A 15,195-nucleotide genomic window follows, 5' to 3' on the forward strand; every position below is an offset into this window, starting at 1 on the left:
CTGTTTACACATCCTCAGCCTAACTCCCTTGTTGTGGATGCTGCACAGCAGAGAACAAGAACGTCTCAGACCAAGAATTCCTCAAACGACAAGGAGGCCAAACGACTGGATATCTTGGGCAGGAAAGTATATTCCTCCTCCACTTCTGCTCTGAGGATATGTAACTTCGCGGCACAGCTAGCAAACCACGATTTCGACAATTATTCGAAACTGGTCCCTCTATTTGAGCACTTGCTGGATTCCAAACGTCAGATTCTCAAGGCGGTGATACAAGAGGGCTATACGGTTGCCCGAACAGCCTTGCAGATCGCCCTTGACACGGCGGATGCAGCTGCTAGATCCACAGCTTCGGCCATAGTCATGTGTCGGGCATTTTGGTTACACCAGGCCGCTGTCCCAAAGGAGTTGCAGGCCAAGGTGGAGGATTTGCCCTTTGATCGCAAGTCAACAGATCAGGTTTTCCACTCGGGCAAGGATACACGGACAACCTTAAGAACGCTAGGGATGTACACCCCCCCCCTACAAACGTAGGAAATATATACCCTACAATAGGCAAAGACCATTCTCGTATGCGACGCCGTGCACCAGGCCATACGAGCAACAGAGGCCAAGACAATGGCCCCAGAAGTGTCGCCAGCAACCTAACAAGATGTCTGTCCAGCAGCAGGGCCGACAGCAGGTTTGATGGGTTGATCGAGGGACTTCGGACCACCCCGTTAACAGAGACTCCAGACATCACAAAAGGCATATTCCATCATCGTCTCAGGCCTTATCAGCACCATTGGGCTCTCATATCCACCGACTGGTGGGTTCACGACGTAATCACTTCAGGATATGTCATTCCCTTCACCTCTCTTCCCCTTCCCTCCCCCCCTGCCCCGTCCCTTTTCAGGGACCCCTCTCACGAAACTCTTCTACATCAATAGGTGTCGCGCCTTCTCGTATTAGGGGCAGTGGAAAGGGTGCCGACACCCTTCTTGGGGAGAGGATTCTACTCTCGCTGTTTCCTCACTCAGAAAAAATCAGGGGGTTGGAGGCCTATCCTGGACCTACGTCGGCTCAACCGTCATCTGAGAAGGCAGAAATTCAAGATGGTCACGCTATCATCGATCATTCCGGCTCTCGACAAAGGGGATTGGTTCGCGTCTTTCGATCTTCAGGACGCCTACTTTCATATAACGATACACCCAGCGCACAGAAGATTCCTTCGGTTCACAGTGGGGTCCGACCGCTATCAATATCGCATACTGCCTTTCGGACTATCGACGGCCCCACGGGTTTTCTGCAAGACCCTGGCGGTAGTGGTGGCCTACCTGCGACGCCTCGATATTACAATCTTTCCATACCTGGACGATTGCCTGCTGAAGGCTTTCACACTCGATGAGGCTACGAGGGCAATGTCTATAACTACCGCTCTGTTCACAGCCCTCGTACTCATAATCAATCTCGAGAAGTCCTTCCTAACACCTACTCGTGACCTGGAGTTTATCGGAGCAAGACTCGACTCCCTAACCGCGAGGGCATACTTGCCGGTAAAGAGGTTCCAACTCATACAGGACCTGGTAAAATCAATATCAATTTCTCCAAAGTCCCGAATACTTACCTGCCTGCAGCTATTGGGACACATGGCAGCCACCACATATGTGGTTCCGCGTGCCAGACTCCATATGCGCAGTCTTCAGCATTGGCTGTTCACCGTGTACACGCCCCGAGTGCGCAGTACGAACAGGGTGGTTTCTCTGCCCAGCCAGGTGCGGACTTCCCTGACATGGTGGGACAGCCCCAACAACATGCTAACGGGGGTCCCCTTTCATGCCCGAAAACCATCTCTACAGATCACTACAGATGCCTCTCTGCTCGGCTGGGGTGCCCACCTTTAGGAACACCATGCGCAGGGTCTCTGGACACCCCAGGAATCGAGCATATAAATTTTCTCGAGCTAAGAGCAGTCTTCAAGGCCTGCAAGCACTTCCTGCCCATCATCCGAGGTCACTCCATACAGATTCTCACCGACAACATATGCACGGTATATTACATCAACAAGCAGGGGGGGTCGTGTTCCCGCTCCCTATGTGCGGAGGCTGTGCACCTCTGGAATTGGGCTATTCAACAAGGTAACACCATAACTGCAGCATACCTTCCTGGCAAGGACAATGTAATCGCCAATACTCTGAGCAGGCACTTCCTCTCACAGCATGAGTGGGAATTGCATCCCGAGGTGCTCCGCGACATCTTCTTGCAATGGGGTTTTCCCAAGGTGGACTTGTTCGCCACTCGACACAACAGGAAATGTCCTCAGTATTGCTCACGAGCAGGCATCGGCATGGACTCTCTCGGGGATGCCTTCCTCCTGGACTGGGATCGTCACCGATTGCTATACGCCTTTCCTCCTCTTCCACTCATTCTGAGGGTTCTGGAGAAGATAGCACTGGGCGGCGCAACAGTGATTCTGATACCCAGATCTGCCTGGGCCAGAAAGGTGCTAACACAGCTCTCGAGAATGTCAGTGGCCTACCCATGACGACTACTGGAACTGCCCAACTTGCTATCTCAGAAACACGGCACGATGCTTCACCCAGCTATCGACCGCATGCACCTCACGGCATGGCTCCTAGCTGGCTTCAAGCTTCTGAACTCTCCTGTTCCCAAGAAGTGAGACGAGTGTTGATTAACAGTGGGCGCAGTACAACATGAAAATCCTATCTCTATAAATGGCGCCGTTTCCATTCGTGGTGCTTGGCAAGGGATCTTGACCCTCACTCATCGTCTATACAGCAGATACTAGATTATGTGATGCATCTAAAGATGACGGGATTAACTATTTCTTCCCTAAGAGTACATCTAGCGGTGATTTCAGCCTTCCGTCTTCCCATTGACAGTTATTCAGTGTTCGCCCACACTATCACCAAAAGATTTCTGAAGGGGTTAGGCAACCTGTATCCAGCCCACAGGATCCCACCAGAGCCTTGGGACTTGCCTCTAGTATTGGACACTCTGACTCGCTCGCCCTTTGAGCCGCTTGCAACGTGCGGTCTACAGATGCTCACGATGAAAACGGTGTTTCTCCTTGCCATCACGTCGGCGCGTTGCGTAAGCGAATTAGCAGCTCTTTCCGCCGACCCGCCGTATACGCAATTCTTCAGTCACGCGGCAGTACTGCGTGTCCAACCAGCGTTTTTGCCAAAGGTCAACTCTGCTTTCCATATAAATGAGCCCATAATTCTACCGACTTTCCATCCAAAGCCTCACTCCTCATTGGAAGATGCACGTCTACACATCCTAGATGTCAGGCGAGCACTGGCCTTTTACCTTGACAGAACTCGGGTCTTTATGAAGTCTCAGCGGCTTTTCCTGTCTACAGCCGAATGCTCCAAGGGCAAACTACTTTCTGCACAGCGTATTTCCCGTTTGGTCGTTGCTTGCATCACACAGTGTTACGCATTGTGCAACAAATCTCGTCCGAGCGGTCTGCGTGCTCATTCCATCCGGGACATAGCAACATCCGTGGCCTATCTTCATGGAGTACCGTTGCAGGACATATGCTGTGCGGCAACCTGGTCGTCTATCCTCACATTCACTAAACACTATGCCCTTGCGAACATACTTACCTCCGATTCGAGGGTAGCCCAGGCTGTCTTGTCTACAGCCTGAAGGCGATAGGTCCAAAGCACTCATGTATCGTTGGACCACTGCTGTGTACTCACCTCGAGTGGAGCACCCTCGGGGACACTACTCGATGAAGAAAAGAGAGTTACTCACCTGGTGCAGTAACATCTGTTCTTCGAGATGTGTGTCCCCGTGGGTGCTCCACGACCCACCCTCCTCCCTGCTTTGGAGCTTCTATTTATGTCTTCCAGATGCTTCCGGTTGGGAGGAAACTGACAAGTCTGGACCGTGCTCAGATGAAAGGCGCAAAGGGGCACTTGCGCATGCGCGGTCCAGTAGGGGGGCTACTGCTAGTGAAAATTCCTCCGGTTTGCGGCGCCGGGACGAGCCCAGCACCTCGAGTGGAGCACCCACGGGGACACACATCTCGAAGAACAGACGTTACTGCACCAGGTGAGTAACTCTCTTTTATCTATCTCTTGGTTAGAGAATGAAGTGCTGTCAATTGAAGTGGAAAGGAAGAAGAATAACAGAGATTGAGAACTTAATTTAAAATCAGCAGCTCCCTTCCTTTGGGTCCACTGTGAATCTGTTTACTTTCTTTGGGGTTACTGGTGGCTGTTGTCAGAGGATTGACCTCATAGACTTGAACTGCTTTTATTTTATCAGAGAAGAACCTCTTCCACTTGTTTTACATCGGGTACTCCTATTCAAAGCCATCGGTGAAGAAATATTCGCATTCACAGCTCTTTCTTTCTTTTTAATTGTAGCTCTGTGGCATTTTCTGGTGTCATGCAAGTGGAATTCATATTGACCAAGCACTCAGGTTTCAAGCACTCGAGTTTGTAACATATTAGTCAGATGAAAACAATTATATTTCTACTTCCTCTGAAGAAAAAGGAACAATTCAATTGAAAGATGATCTTGTGTAAAGAATGTGCCTGCTGAAGTGACATAAAAGTAATAGAACATGATAGGCTGTGCATGTCTGGGAGATTTTTGCATGTTCTGGATGCACTGTGACATAAGAGGTCAAAGGCCAAGTGTTGTAGATTTTCCTTTTACAGTAATCCCTCAGTTATGCACTGCCTTAAGTGTCCTATTGCTAAAAATTAAAAGGAAAAAGAGAGTCTGCTTGTTTGAATGATTTACCTTTGCAGTCTGTTCAGAAAGTGTCATTCGGATCTAGAGCTCTGATCCCATTTGTAATTATAAATCAGGTTCACGTTAGAAGGACATTTCTTTTGAACATTGCCATCTTTTACAACATTGAGATTTTAGGGTGAACCACGTTGTGTCTCAGTGATAGACTGCATGTGGTCACGGCTCTCTGAAATAGGAGCAAAGTCTTGTGCTTACGGAGCAGGTTAATAGCTGAGGTTTAGATTACAGTTCAGGGAAGATTTTTGTATCCCACACTAACAGTTAAGGAATACCATCATCTGTTCCATCAGCACTCAGAAATAATGTGTATTTTTAAGTGTATTTGACTTGAATGACTATGTAAACCATGAATAAGAGATCCAATGAAAAACTAATATTGCCAGAACTGTTACTGGAAGACATTCTGAGTGAAGCAACACCTCATGAACCAGAAACCAGTATTTGCCTTCTAACAAACAGTATGTACTTCCCGGTACTTTTTCATTCCATGTTCATATCTCAGTGGAAAGAGTGCTCTCCTGGTCTGCTTTACATTAATAAAAGAAGGAAAGATATTTCCCTTGTTAAAGTAGAAGAAACAGTAGAACATGACTTTATCCCAACTTTAACAATGAATCACTTGATATGACTTGGTCAGGTTCACTACTCCATGTCTTTATCTCAGTCTGTAAAGTAAGGATTGTACTTTTCTATGTACAGTGATGTTTTTGAGACTTAGTTTATTAATGTTTAAGATTCCCAGATGGAAGAGGCTATTGAAACACGAAGTGTCATTGCAATCAACACCACCATGTTACAGAAGGCAGAAATAACATTACAGAGATATTTCCAGAGTTTTGTTACATTCTCTTGAAAATAAATGTGTATTTCAGACTGGAGTATCCTCCTTGGGGAGTGTTCCCTGCAGACAATCAGCAAACAGTTGAAGGAAGTGTGCCGCATGTGTGGGATCTCAACAGCAGACTCGCCTTCTATTCTTAGTGCCTGCTTGGTTGCTATAGAGCCCCAGGGATCCTTTGTAGTGATGCCAGGTAAGTACAGAAATACATGTTACTAAAACATTTTCTTGGCCTAAAGTACACATTGGAAGTGCATCAAGCTAGGTGGCTTCTGGCCACAATGGTGAGCCTCGCTGAGATAGATGAATGAAAAAGGAAGAGTAAAAGGTATAATTTGGGACATCCCCGCGGACTACAGTAGTACTTGGAGTTGCAGTGCTAGGAGAGTTATCTTACAGGAAGGAGAATTCTTTATACCCTACCAAGTTGATGGCTTCTCCTGGCAGCTTTATTTGAAGAGACCTGCCTTGGAGGAAGACTGGTTCTTCTTCAAGTGATTGCTCATGTCCATTCCATGTAGGTGTGCGCACCCTGTGTGCACAGATTAATGAAGAGTTTTCCCTTAGCAGTATCTGTCGGGCCGGCAGGAAGCCTCCTGGAGTGGTGCCTGCATATGCATATAATCCCCTGACAGCCCGTCACCCCCTCAGTTCTTTCTTACCACCTGTGACTGTCCTTGGAGCTCCTATCTCGCTTGCTTGCAAATGTGATATGTGTGGTATCCACGGCTAGTTAGCACCTTGTTAGAGCACCTCAGCCCTCCAGAAATACTCCCCCATCCCTCTTCAAGGACCTCTCTCACAAGCATCTCTTAGGGATGCAACAGCTTCTCGATCTTGGAGCTGTAGAAGAGGTCCCAACGGACCACAGGGGCAGGGGATTCTTCTGCTCCTTTTTGGTTCCAAAGGCCCAGGGCAGGTTTTGTCCCATCTTGGATCTCGGCGCCCTGAACACCTCCATAGTGAGGTAAAATTTCAAGATGCTGACGTTAGCATCTATCATCCCTTCTCTAGCCATGGGAGACTGGTAGATTGCTCTCGATCTCAAAGATGCTTACTTCCACACCTCAGTTGCGGACTCTTACAAGCCTTTCCTCCGATTTATGGAGAGTCAACATCATTATCAGTTTACAGCACTCTCCTTTGGCCTCTCTATAACCCTCAAGGTGTTCACCAAATGCATGGAGGTTGTTGCCACTTTTCTGCACAAGAGAAGGGTTCAGGTGTACCTGTATCTAGAGGACTGGCTCATAAGGGGTTCTGCTCACTCCCAGGTCATGGATTGCATATCCCTACTCAGGGAAACCTTCCTTCAGTTAGGTCTCATTCTGAACAACGCCAAGTCCACTCTAATTGCCACTGAAAGGATAGAGTTTGTGGGAACCTGCCTCGACGTTACAACAGCCATGGCCTCCTTGCCAGCAGCTCATTTTCTAGTGATAAAGGAGGCCATTCTGAGACTCCACCTATCCCCCATTACCACTGTCCAATGTTGTATAGACTGCTAGACTTCAGGGCAGTGTGCATGTATGTGATGCGGCATACCAGGCTCCGGCTCCACAGCTATGACTAGTGTGGGTTCATAACCCAGTGTTCCAGCCCATGGATATGGTGGCAATGGATATTATGAGGTCCCTTGACTGGTGGCTGAGGAGGAAGTGGTTTGTGCCAGGATGCTGTTCAGCAGCTCTTCCCCATCGATACGGGATGGAAGTCCACCTTGGGGATCTACGGACTCAAGGTATGTGGTCTCCCGCAGACTGTCCCTGTATAGCAATGTCAGGGAGTTGAGGGCTATTCGCCTCGCTTGCCACGTTTTCCTGCCACACCTTCAAAATAGGTGCATTTCGATCTTCACGGGCAGCATGGCAGCAATGTTTTGTATAAACCAACAGAGTGGAACTCGCTCCAATCCTCTTTGCTAGGAGGCGCTTCTCCTGTGGGAGCTCTGCATTGCCCATGCTATCCTCCCAGTGGCATCTTACCTTCCTGGGTCTCAGAATGCACTGCCAGACCATCTCATCATGTCTTTCAAGGGGCACAAATGGTCCTTCAGAGCAGATGTGGCATTGGACATCTTCGGCAGGTGGGGATTTCTCCACCTGGACCTGTTTGCAACTTGTAGCAACAGGAGGTGTCCCTGCTTCTGCTAACCTCTTCAACCACAACCTGGGTTCCTGGGAGATGCCCTGCCAGTTCCCTGAACCCCAGTTCTGTTGTACGTCTTCCCTCCGTTCCCTCTGATTCACAAAGTGATACTTGAGGTCAGGGAGTTCCAAGTCTCCCTGATCCCAACAACACTGGTGTGGCCTTATCCACATTGGTTCCCGCCACTGCTTGGCCTCTCAGTGGAGCACCCCATAGCCCTCCCCCTATGTCCGGACCTGATCTCACAAGATTTCGGCAGGCTTGGCCACCCATACCTCTGATCTCTGCACCTCATGGTATGGAAGCTTCATGGCTAAACACCTGGGAGAGCCAGTGTTCGGAGTGCATTCAGAGGGTTTTACTGGGGAGTCACAAACCCTCTGCTAGGGCCTCTTATCTAGCAAAATGGAAACTCTTCCTGCCATGGTCAGAGAGAAGGGTTTCTCCCCCGTGAAAGCCCCTGTCCTTGCTATCTTAGACTACTTTTTGGATTTTAGAGTCCAGGGTCTCGCCTCTTAGTCCGTCAGAGTATACATAGCCACTATCTTGGCTTTTCATTCAGAGGTCTGGGGCAAGATTCTCTTTGCTAACCCTATGGTGCATCACTTTCTTAAGGGGTTGGATAGGGTGTATCCTCAGGTGTGACAGCTCCTGCCCCCCCCCTTCCCCGGGATCTTAATCTGGTGCTCATTAGATTGATGGCACCCCCTTTTGAGCTGTTAGCATCAAGCTTGATGTTTCACTTTTCCTGGAAGTTGTCGTTTCTTGTGATTATTACTTCTGATAGGAGGGTTTTAGAACTGCAGATCCCTTATACTGTTTTCTTCAGGGATGAAGTTAGGCTTCACCTTCACACTGCATTTTTACCTAAGGTGGTGTCTCATTTCCATGTCAATCAGGATGTATTTTTTAATGTTTTTTAACCAAAACCTCATCTGTCAGGAACAGAACAGGCTCTAAACACCTTTGACTTTAGATGTGCCTTGGCTTTTTATTTGGACAGAACAAAACTATTTTGTAAGTCTCCTTCCCCCACCAGTTATTTGTTTCGATAGCTGACAGGATGAAGGGCATGCCAATGTCAGCTCTCATCCTGGATCACTTTCTGCATCAGGACTTCTTACGAGCTGGCTCATGTTCCTGCTCCTTCTATTACAGTTCACTTCACTAGGGCGCAAGCTTTGTCCGCCACCTTAGTGGCTCAGATGTCCATCATTGAAATCTGCAGAGCAGCCACCTGGCTGTCAGGGCATATTTTGCAAGTCACTACGCCATAGCGCAGCAGGCCAGAGATGACATGGCGGTGGGCGGGGGAGTGTTGCAGTCCATTTCTTTGTAGCCTCCAACGCCACCTCCATGGGGTTAGCTTTGGAGTCAACCTACATGAGCAGTCACTTGAAGAAGAAAAACATGGTTACTTACCTCTCATAACTATTCTTTGAGATGTGTTGCTCATGTCCATCCCAAAGCCTATCCGCCTTCCCTTCTCCAGAGTACACCAGCAAGATGGAACTGATGGGGTGGCAGACTGGGATGAGATTAAACATGTGCATATGCAGGTGCCACTCCAGGGGGCTCCCTGCCAGCCTAACAGGTACCGCCAAGGGAAAACTCTCTGCTGTGTGCACACTTACATGGGATGGACATGAGCAACACAACTCAAAGTACAATGTTATGAGAGGTAAGTAATCCTTTTGTTGTGTGTGTGTTCTTGGCTTGATTATATCATTGTTGTATGGGGCCTGATGTAAAGAGGACTGCTGTGGGATTGCTCTTCTGTGTGAAGGATCAAAAAGTGTGTCTCTCTTTTATGGGGAGGATGGAATGTTGTAGGTGGAGATTATAGTTGTGATTCATGATGAAAATGAGGTTAAAATCACAGCCCCATAATATCTATTAGTTCTTGAAGGGGCCCTGTTATGTACAGAAATCCACAAGAGAGCCAAATTAAAGTAGGCAGTGGAAGTTACTATGACAACCTAGAGATGCTGTTAAGTATATCATGGAACAATTTTCTGACTTGAAGACTTTCTGGATTGCTTAATTTTACAAATATTTTCTCTCCTCCTCCTCTGTTTCTCATTTATTGTATTTCTTTTATTTGAAATTTTTGTTGGCTCTTTTTGTGTTTTAATTTATATGCCCTCTGCATGTTAGGGAATGCTACATTTTATAATTTTTTTGTGAGTTTGGGGATTGTTTAATCACTGTTCATTTCTTAGGTTAGGACAGATTTTGTTTATGATTATGGATTATAAATAATACTTCCACTTTTCAATGAACAAAAATTCACAAGTATTTTTTGCAACTTTTTTGCTATAAAATCTGATTTTGGGGGGGGAAACTGGTGAGAGTTGCTTTTGGAGACAGATTTTAAACTTTTCCTTTCTCTTCTGTCAGTTTTGTGCTGCTTTTAAGTATGAAATGGAGTAAGAAGTAACATGAGTAGTTTCATTCTAAATTAGATGTCTAGTAATATCATTGGACTTAAAACAAACACGCAGTATGTAGGTTGAAGATATTACTGATATATGCAAGACTGAGGATTCATGATTCTATCTCTGTTTCTGTCCTGAAAGATGCTGTCACTATGGGATCTGTGTTTGGCCGCAGTACTGCACTGAACCTTCAGTCATCTCAACTGAACACCCCTCAGGATGCCTCTTGTACACACATCCTGGTATTTCCAACATCTGCAACCATCCAGGTAGCTCCAGCAAATTATCCCAATGAGGATGGATTTAGCCCCAACAATGGTAAGTTAACTCTCGAATTGGTGAGATGGGTAAATATCCCAGTCTGCTCCTTGACTTATGAATGATACTATTCTAGAGCAGGCTTGTTCCAAAAAGCACCAAAACTCCAGAGGGCCTGATTCCCCCCTCTCAGATTACAAATAGTTTTTGTCAAAGTTCAGTTTTTATCGTTAGAGGTCAGTCAAACATAATTTAATGGTATGCGCGCGCACTGACAAAAATATTTCCACCACTGATAACTGAAATGTGGAGCTAGGTAAAATCAGAAAAATGCCTCTTAAAAACTTATTATAGTTGATTTAAGGATATTTATTTTGTTGCCATTGACATGTGATATTCATAGGAGGGAGCTGCTGCAGCCTGGGGAAAGGCATCTCCAGCCTCAGCTCGGAGCTATCATGACTGGAAGACAGGTGCCTTCTCAACATTCTTCCCTCACCATCCCAAGCAGCACAGACCCGCCATAGCTGGGAGAGAGGCACCCCTCCCACAACCCAACCCAGCCTCATTGGAGCTGCCACACCTGGCAGATGGGCCCCTCTCACCTGGCCCAAAGCTTCTTCAGTGAGAAGATGGGTGGGAGCGCTTTTTCCCAAAGAAGCCTGAACCCAAAACTCCAGCCCCAGACCAGGTCCCCCAGCCACGGCCTTTACCCCTGCTCTCCAGCCCCCTGCCCCAGACCTGAGCCCCCTCCTGTACACCAAACCCCTCATCCTCAATCCCATCCCAGAGCCTCCACCCCCACTTAATCTGGGAGGGAGGGATAGCTCAGTGGTTGGAACATTGGCCTGCTAAACCCAGGGTTGTGAGTTTAATCCTTGAGGAGGCCATTTAGGGAGCTGGGGCAAAATCTGTCAGGGATGGTACTTTGTCCTGCTGTGAAGGCAGGGGACTGGACTCGATGACCTTCCAGTTCTAGGAAATAGGCATCTCCACTCATTTCATTTCACTCCAAACCCCTCAACCCCAGTCCCACCACAGATCGTCCATGTGCAGAATTAATTTTGTTATGTGCACCAAAACGGAGGCGTCGCACACCATCTCCATATTAATGCACATAACACAATCAATTCTGCATTTGGACATTAAAAAAGAGGGAACAGTGATGTCAGCCAACGTTCCTTTTAATCTGCGTGGCTGTATAGCAGTCTGTTTTCTCTGTCTCTCTAATGGCTGGGAGTACATCTGTCACCCGTATTTCACTTTGCCTAGGCAGGCAAACCAAGCTGTGTTGTCTAGCCCAGCAATTGGAGGGGCAACTTGTGCTTCCACCTCTTATGCAGAGATGTACAATCCATGCATGCCTTCCCATTCTGAGTGGTGTTTGGAGCGCCCTCCCTAGGAATCCTGTATGGCGGGGCATGTGCTTATCGGGTAGTTGATTAGCGACACAACTGGTTGCTCTCCCCCCCCTTGCTGCCTCCATCAGAGAGATGCAGCAAGGCAGGGGAGCAGGATTCAGTGCTGGGGGGGAGCCGGCTTAAAAGCTAGTTCCCCCAGCATTGTCTTCGGGGGGGCAGAGAAGGCAGAGATGGACCAGACACAAGCTGGGACAACTGATTCCTGGTTTGCTCCTGTCTACTGTGCTTCTTATTTTTAAATGTAGTATGAGCCTGGCAGCTCTTAATACATTTATAAAGCAGACATACCGTGGGGGCAACCAGGAGTGAGCTTGGACAACTGATTCCTAGCTCACTCCAATCCCCCGCTCATTGTGCATCTGCTTTTTAACTGTATTAGGAGCCCGACAACTTGCATCCTGTGCCTTGCTACTCTACTGGCAGCTCTTAATACATTTAAAAGGCAGGGCTGCAGCAGGATTAGCTCCTGGTCTAGTAGCCACTCCTGCTGTGGCTCTGCAGTTTCTCCCATTATCACCTAATTGAGTAGTCAACGGAAATTCCATCAACTACTCATTTAGCTGATTACCTGCAATTTAACATCCCTAGAGGAATGGCAAGGGTGCTCCTGCTTTCCCAGGTTTCTAACAGTTGTATATTTTTAACTGAAATTGTTGAAATTAAATGGATTCTGTTTGTGTGCCTATGTCCCCATAGTCTTTATTACCCAGTTGTCATTTTTAAAATATCCCATCCTTTTTTTCAGTGTAGTCAAATGTTTCATAAGCTGCTGACTGGGAGAACTTGGTATGGCTCAAACATAATTCTCAATGAATGCTAGAAAATGTCCACAGAGTTTGACTTAATATGTCTATTGTACAAAAGAAGCCCCAGAACGAAACTTGTGGGTATTAGTTGAGCTTTATTAGCAACTTTTTAATATAGTTGAACACTTTCATTTGTCCAGACATGTAGTGCATTGAGCATTTTGCTGTGTCAGTTGCAAACAGATTTTATTGTGATAGGTTCTTCTATCTATAATCTAGGGAAATACAACCTAGATAGGGCTATTATAAGGTGGGTATGTAACTGGCTGGATAACCATTCTCAGAGAATAGTTATTAATGGTTCACAGCCATGCTAGAAGGAAGTGGGGTTCTGCAGGGGTCAGTTTTGGGACCATTTCTGTTCAATATTTTCATCAACAATTTAGGTATTAGCATAGAGAGTACTCTTATAATGTTTGTAGATGATACCAAGCTGGAAAGGGTAGCAAGTGCTTTGGAGTGTAGGATCATAATTCAAAATGATCTGGACACACTGTAGAAATGGTCTGAAGTCAATAGGATGAAATTAAATAAGGACAGATGCAAAATGGGAAATGACTATCTAGAAAGGAGTACTGAACAAAGGAATCTGGGAGTCACAAGCTAAATATGAGTCAACAGTGTAACACTGTTGCAAAAAAAATAAACATGATTCTCAGATGCACTAACAGAAGTATTGTGAGAAAGTAATTCTTCGGTTCTACTCTGTGCTGATTAGGCCTCAGTTGGAATATTGTGTCCACTTCTGGAAACCAAGTTTCAAGAAAGATGTGGAGAAACTGGAGAGGGTCCAGAGAAGAGCAACAAAAATGATTAAAGGTCTAGAAAACATGAGCTCTGAGGGAAGACTTAAAGAATTGGGCTTGTTTAGTTTAGAAAAGAGAAGACTGAGAGGAGACATGACCGTGGTTTTCAGTTATCTAAAAGGGTGTTACAAGGAAGAGGGAGAAAAATTGTTCTCCTTGTCTTCTGATAGGACAAAAAACAGTGGGCTTAAACAGCAGTAAGGGAGATTTAGGTTGGACACTTGGGAAAACTTCCTGTCAGAGTGGTTAAACACTGGAATAAATTGCCTAGAGAGGTTGTGGAATCTCCATCACTGGAGATATTTAAGATCAGATTAGACAGACATCTGTCAGAGTTGATCTAGATAGTGCTTGGTCCTGCCATGAGGGCAGGGAACTGTACTTGATGACCTTTCAAAATCCCTTCCAATATTTTATGATTCTATGAATGTAGTCCTAGGGATTCCAACCAACCTTTTAATTCTCCTAATCAACTATCACATCCTCTGCTAACTTTCTTTGAAAGTTAGTGACCTGCATAAACAGCATGCTTTATAAATTAGTCTGAATGTAGCAAATCTACCAGTAGAATGTTCGGTTCATGAGAATGAAAGAAGACACAAGATAGGTTTGAATCAGCTTCATGTGTTATTCTTTCCTATTGTGACTAGGAATGTAAAATCCAGGTTAAAAAATTAAGTATTTAAATGGAATGTTTAACTGGTTACCATGATCCTCCGATGGGAGGTAGGACTGCTCCAGCCCAGTCAGACCTGACTGGAGCAGCCCCCCTGCAGGTGACCAGTTACCCAGATAAGCATGTCAGTAAGGGTATGTCTACACTACAATGTTAGTTCGAACTAACGGATGTTAGTTCGAATTAACATTCATAGGCGCTACACTAGCGCTCCGCTAGTTCGAATTTAAATCGAACTAGCGGAGCGCTTAGTTCGAACTAGGAAAACCTCATTTTACGAGGATTAAGCCTAGTTCGAATTTACTAGTTCGAATTAAGGGGTGTGTAGCCCCTTAATTCGAACTAGTGGGAGGCTAGCCCTCCCCAGGTTTCCCTGGTGGCCACTCTGGCCAACACCAGGGAAACTCTATTGCCCCCCTCCCGGCCCCGGACCCCTTAAAGGGGCATGGGCTGGCTACGGTGCCCGTGCCAGGTGTAAGCCTGCCAGCACCCAACCAGCAGACCCTGCACCTGGCACGGCACAGAGCCACCCACCCGATGCCCCCCAGCCCACCCCCTCTTCCCGGGACCAGGCTGGCGGCTCCCGGGAGCTTGCTCGGGACCGCAAGAGGTGGGCACCTTCCTGGGCTAGTGCGGACATTGTGGACCTCGTCCACGATCTCCGCACTAGGCACAGGAAAGTGGCCGCCTAGGGCAGGAGAGCTGCCAGCCTGGCCACCCAGGAGCAGGTGTGCATGAAAATCAAGAGGGTCCACTGAGACCCCCGACCCTGAGCCCTGAGCTTACAATGGCCATACTGGGTCAGACCAAAGGTCCATCTAGCCCAGTAGCCTGTCTGCCGACAGTGGCCAACCCTAGGGATCCTGGAGGGGATGGACCGAAGACAGTGACCAAGCCATTTGTCTAGTGCCATTCCTCTCCAGCCTTCCACAAACTTTGGGCAGGGACACCACTCCTACCCCCTGGCTAAGACTACTCCATGGACCCAACCTCCATGACTTGATCTCACTTCCCTTTAAACTCTGTTCTAGTTG

The 15,195-nt window shown here is 47.1% G+C and overlaps 1 protein-coding gene across 3 annotated transcripts in view; it reads left to right on the forward strand.

Moving 5' to 3' along the window:
• MED13L (mediator complex subunit 13L) overlaps positions 1–15,195 on the forward strand; it is a 379,146-nt gene that overhangs the window by 339,751 nt on the left and 24,200 nt on the right. For all 3 annotated transcript variants that reach the window (XM_075898186.1, XM_075898187.1, XM_075898189.1), the window contains 2 exons: positions 5,643–5,801; positions 10,336–10,512. In XM_075898186.1, coding sequence (XP_075754301.1) covers positions 5,643–5,801; positions 10,336–10,512 — 336 coding nt within the window. The remainder of the gene's footprint in view (positions 1–5,642; positions 5,802–10,335; positions 10,513–15,195) is intronic.

The sequence above is a fragment of the Pelodiscus sinensis genome, chromosome 15 (assembly GCF_049634645.1).
Source record: "Pelodiscus sinensis isolate JC-2024 chromosome 15, ASM4963464v1, whole genome shotgun sequence".
NCBI lineage: Eukaryota > Metazoa > Chordata > Testudines > Trionychidae > Pelodiscus > Pelodiscus sinensis.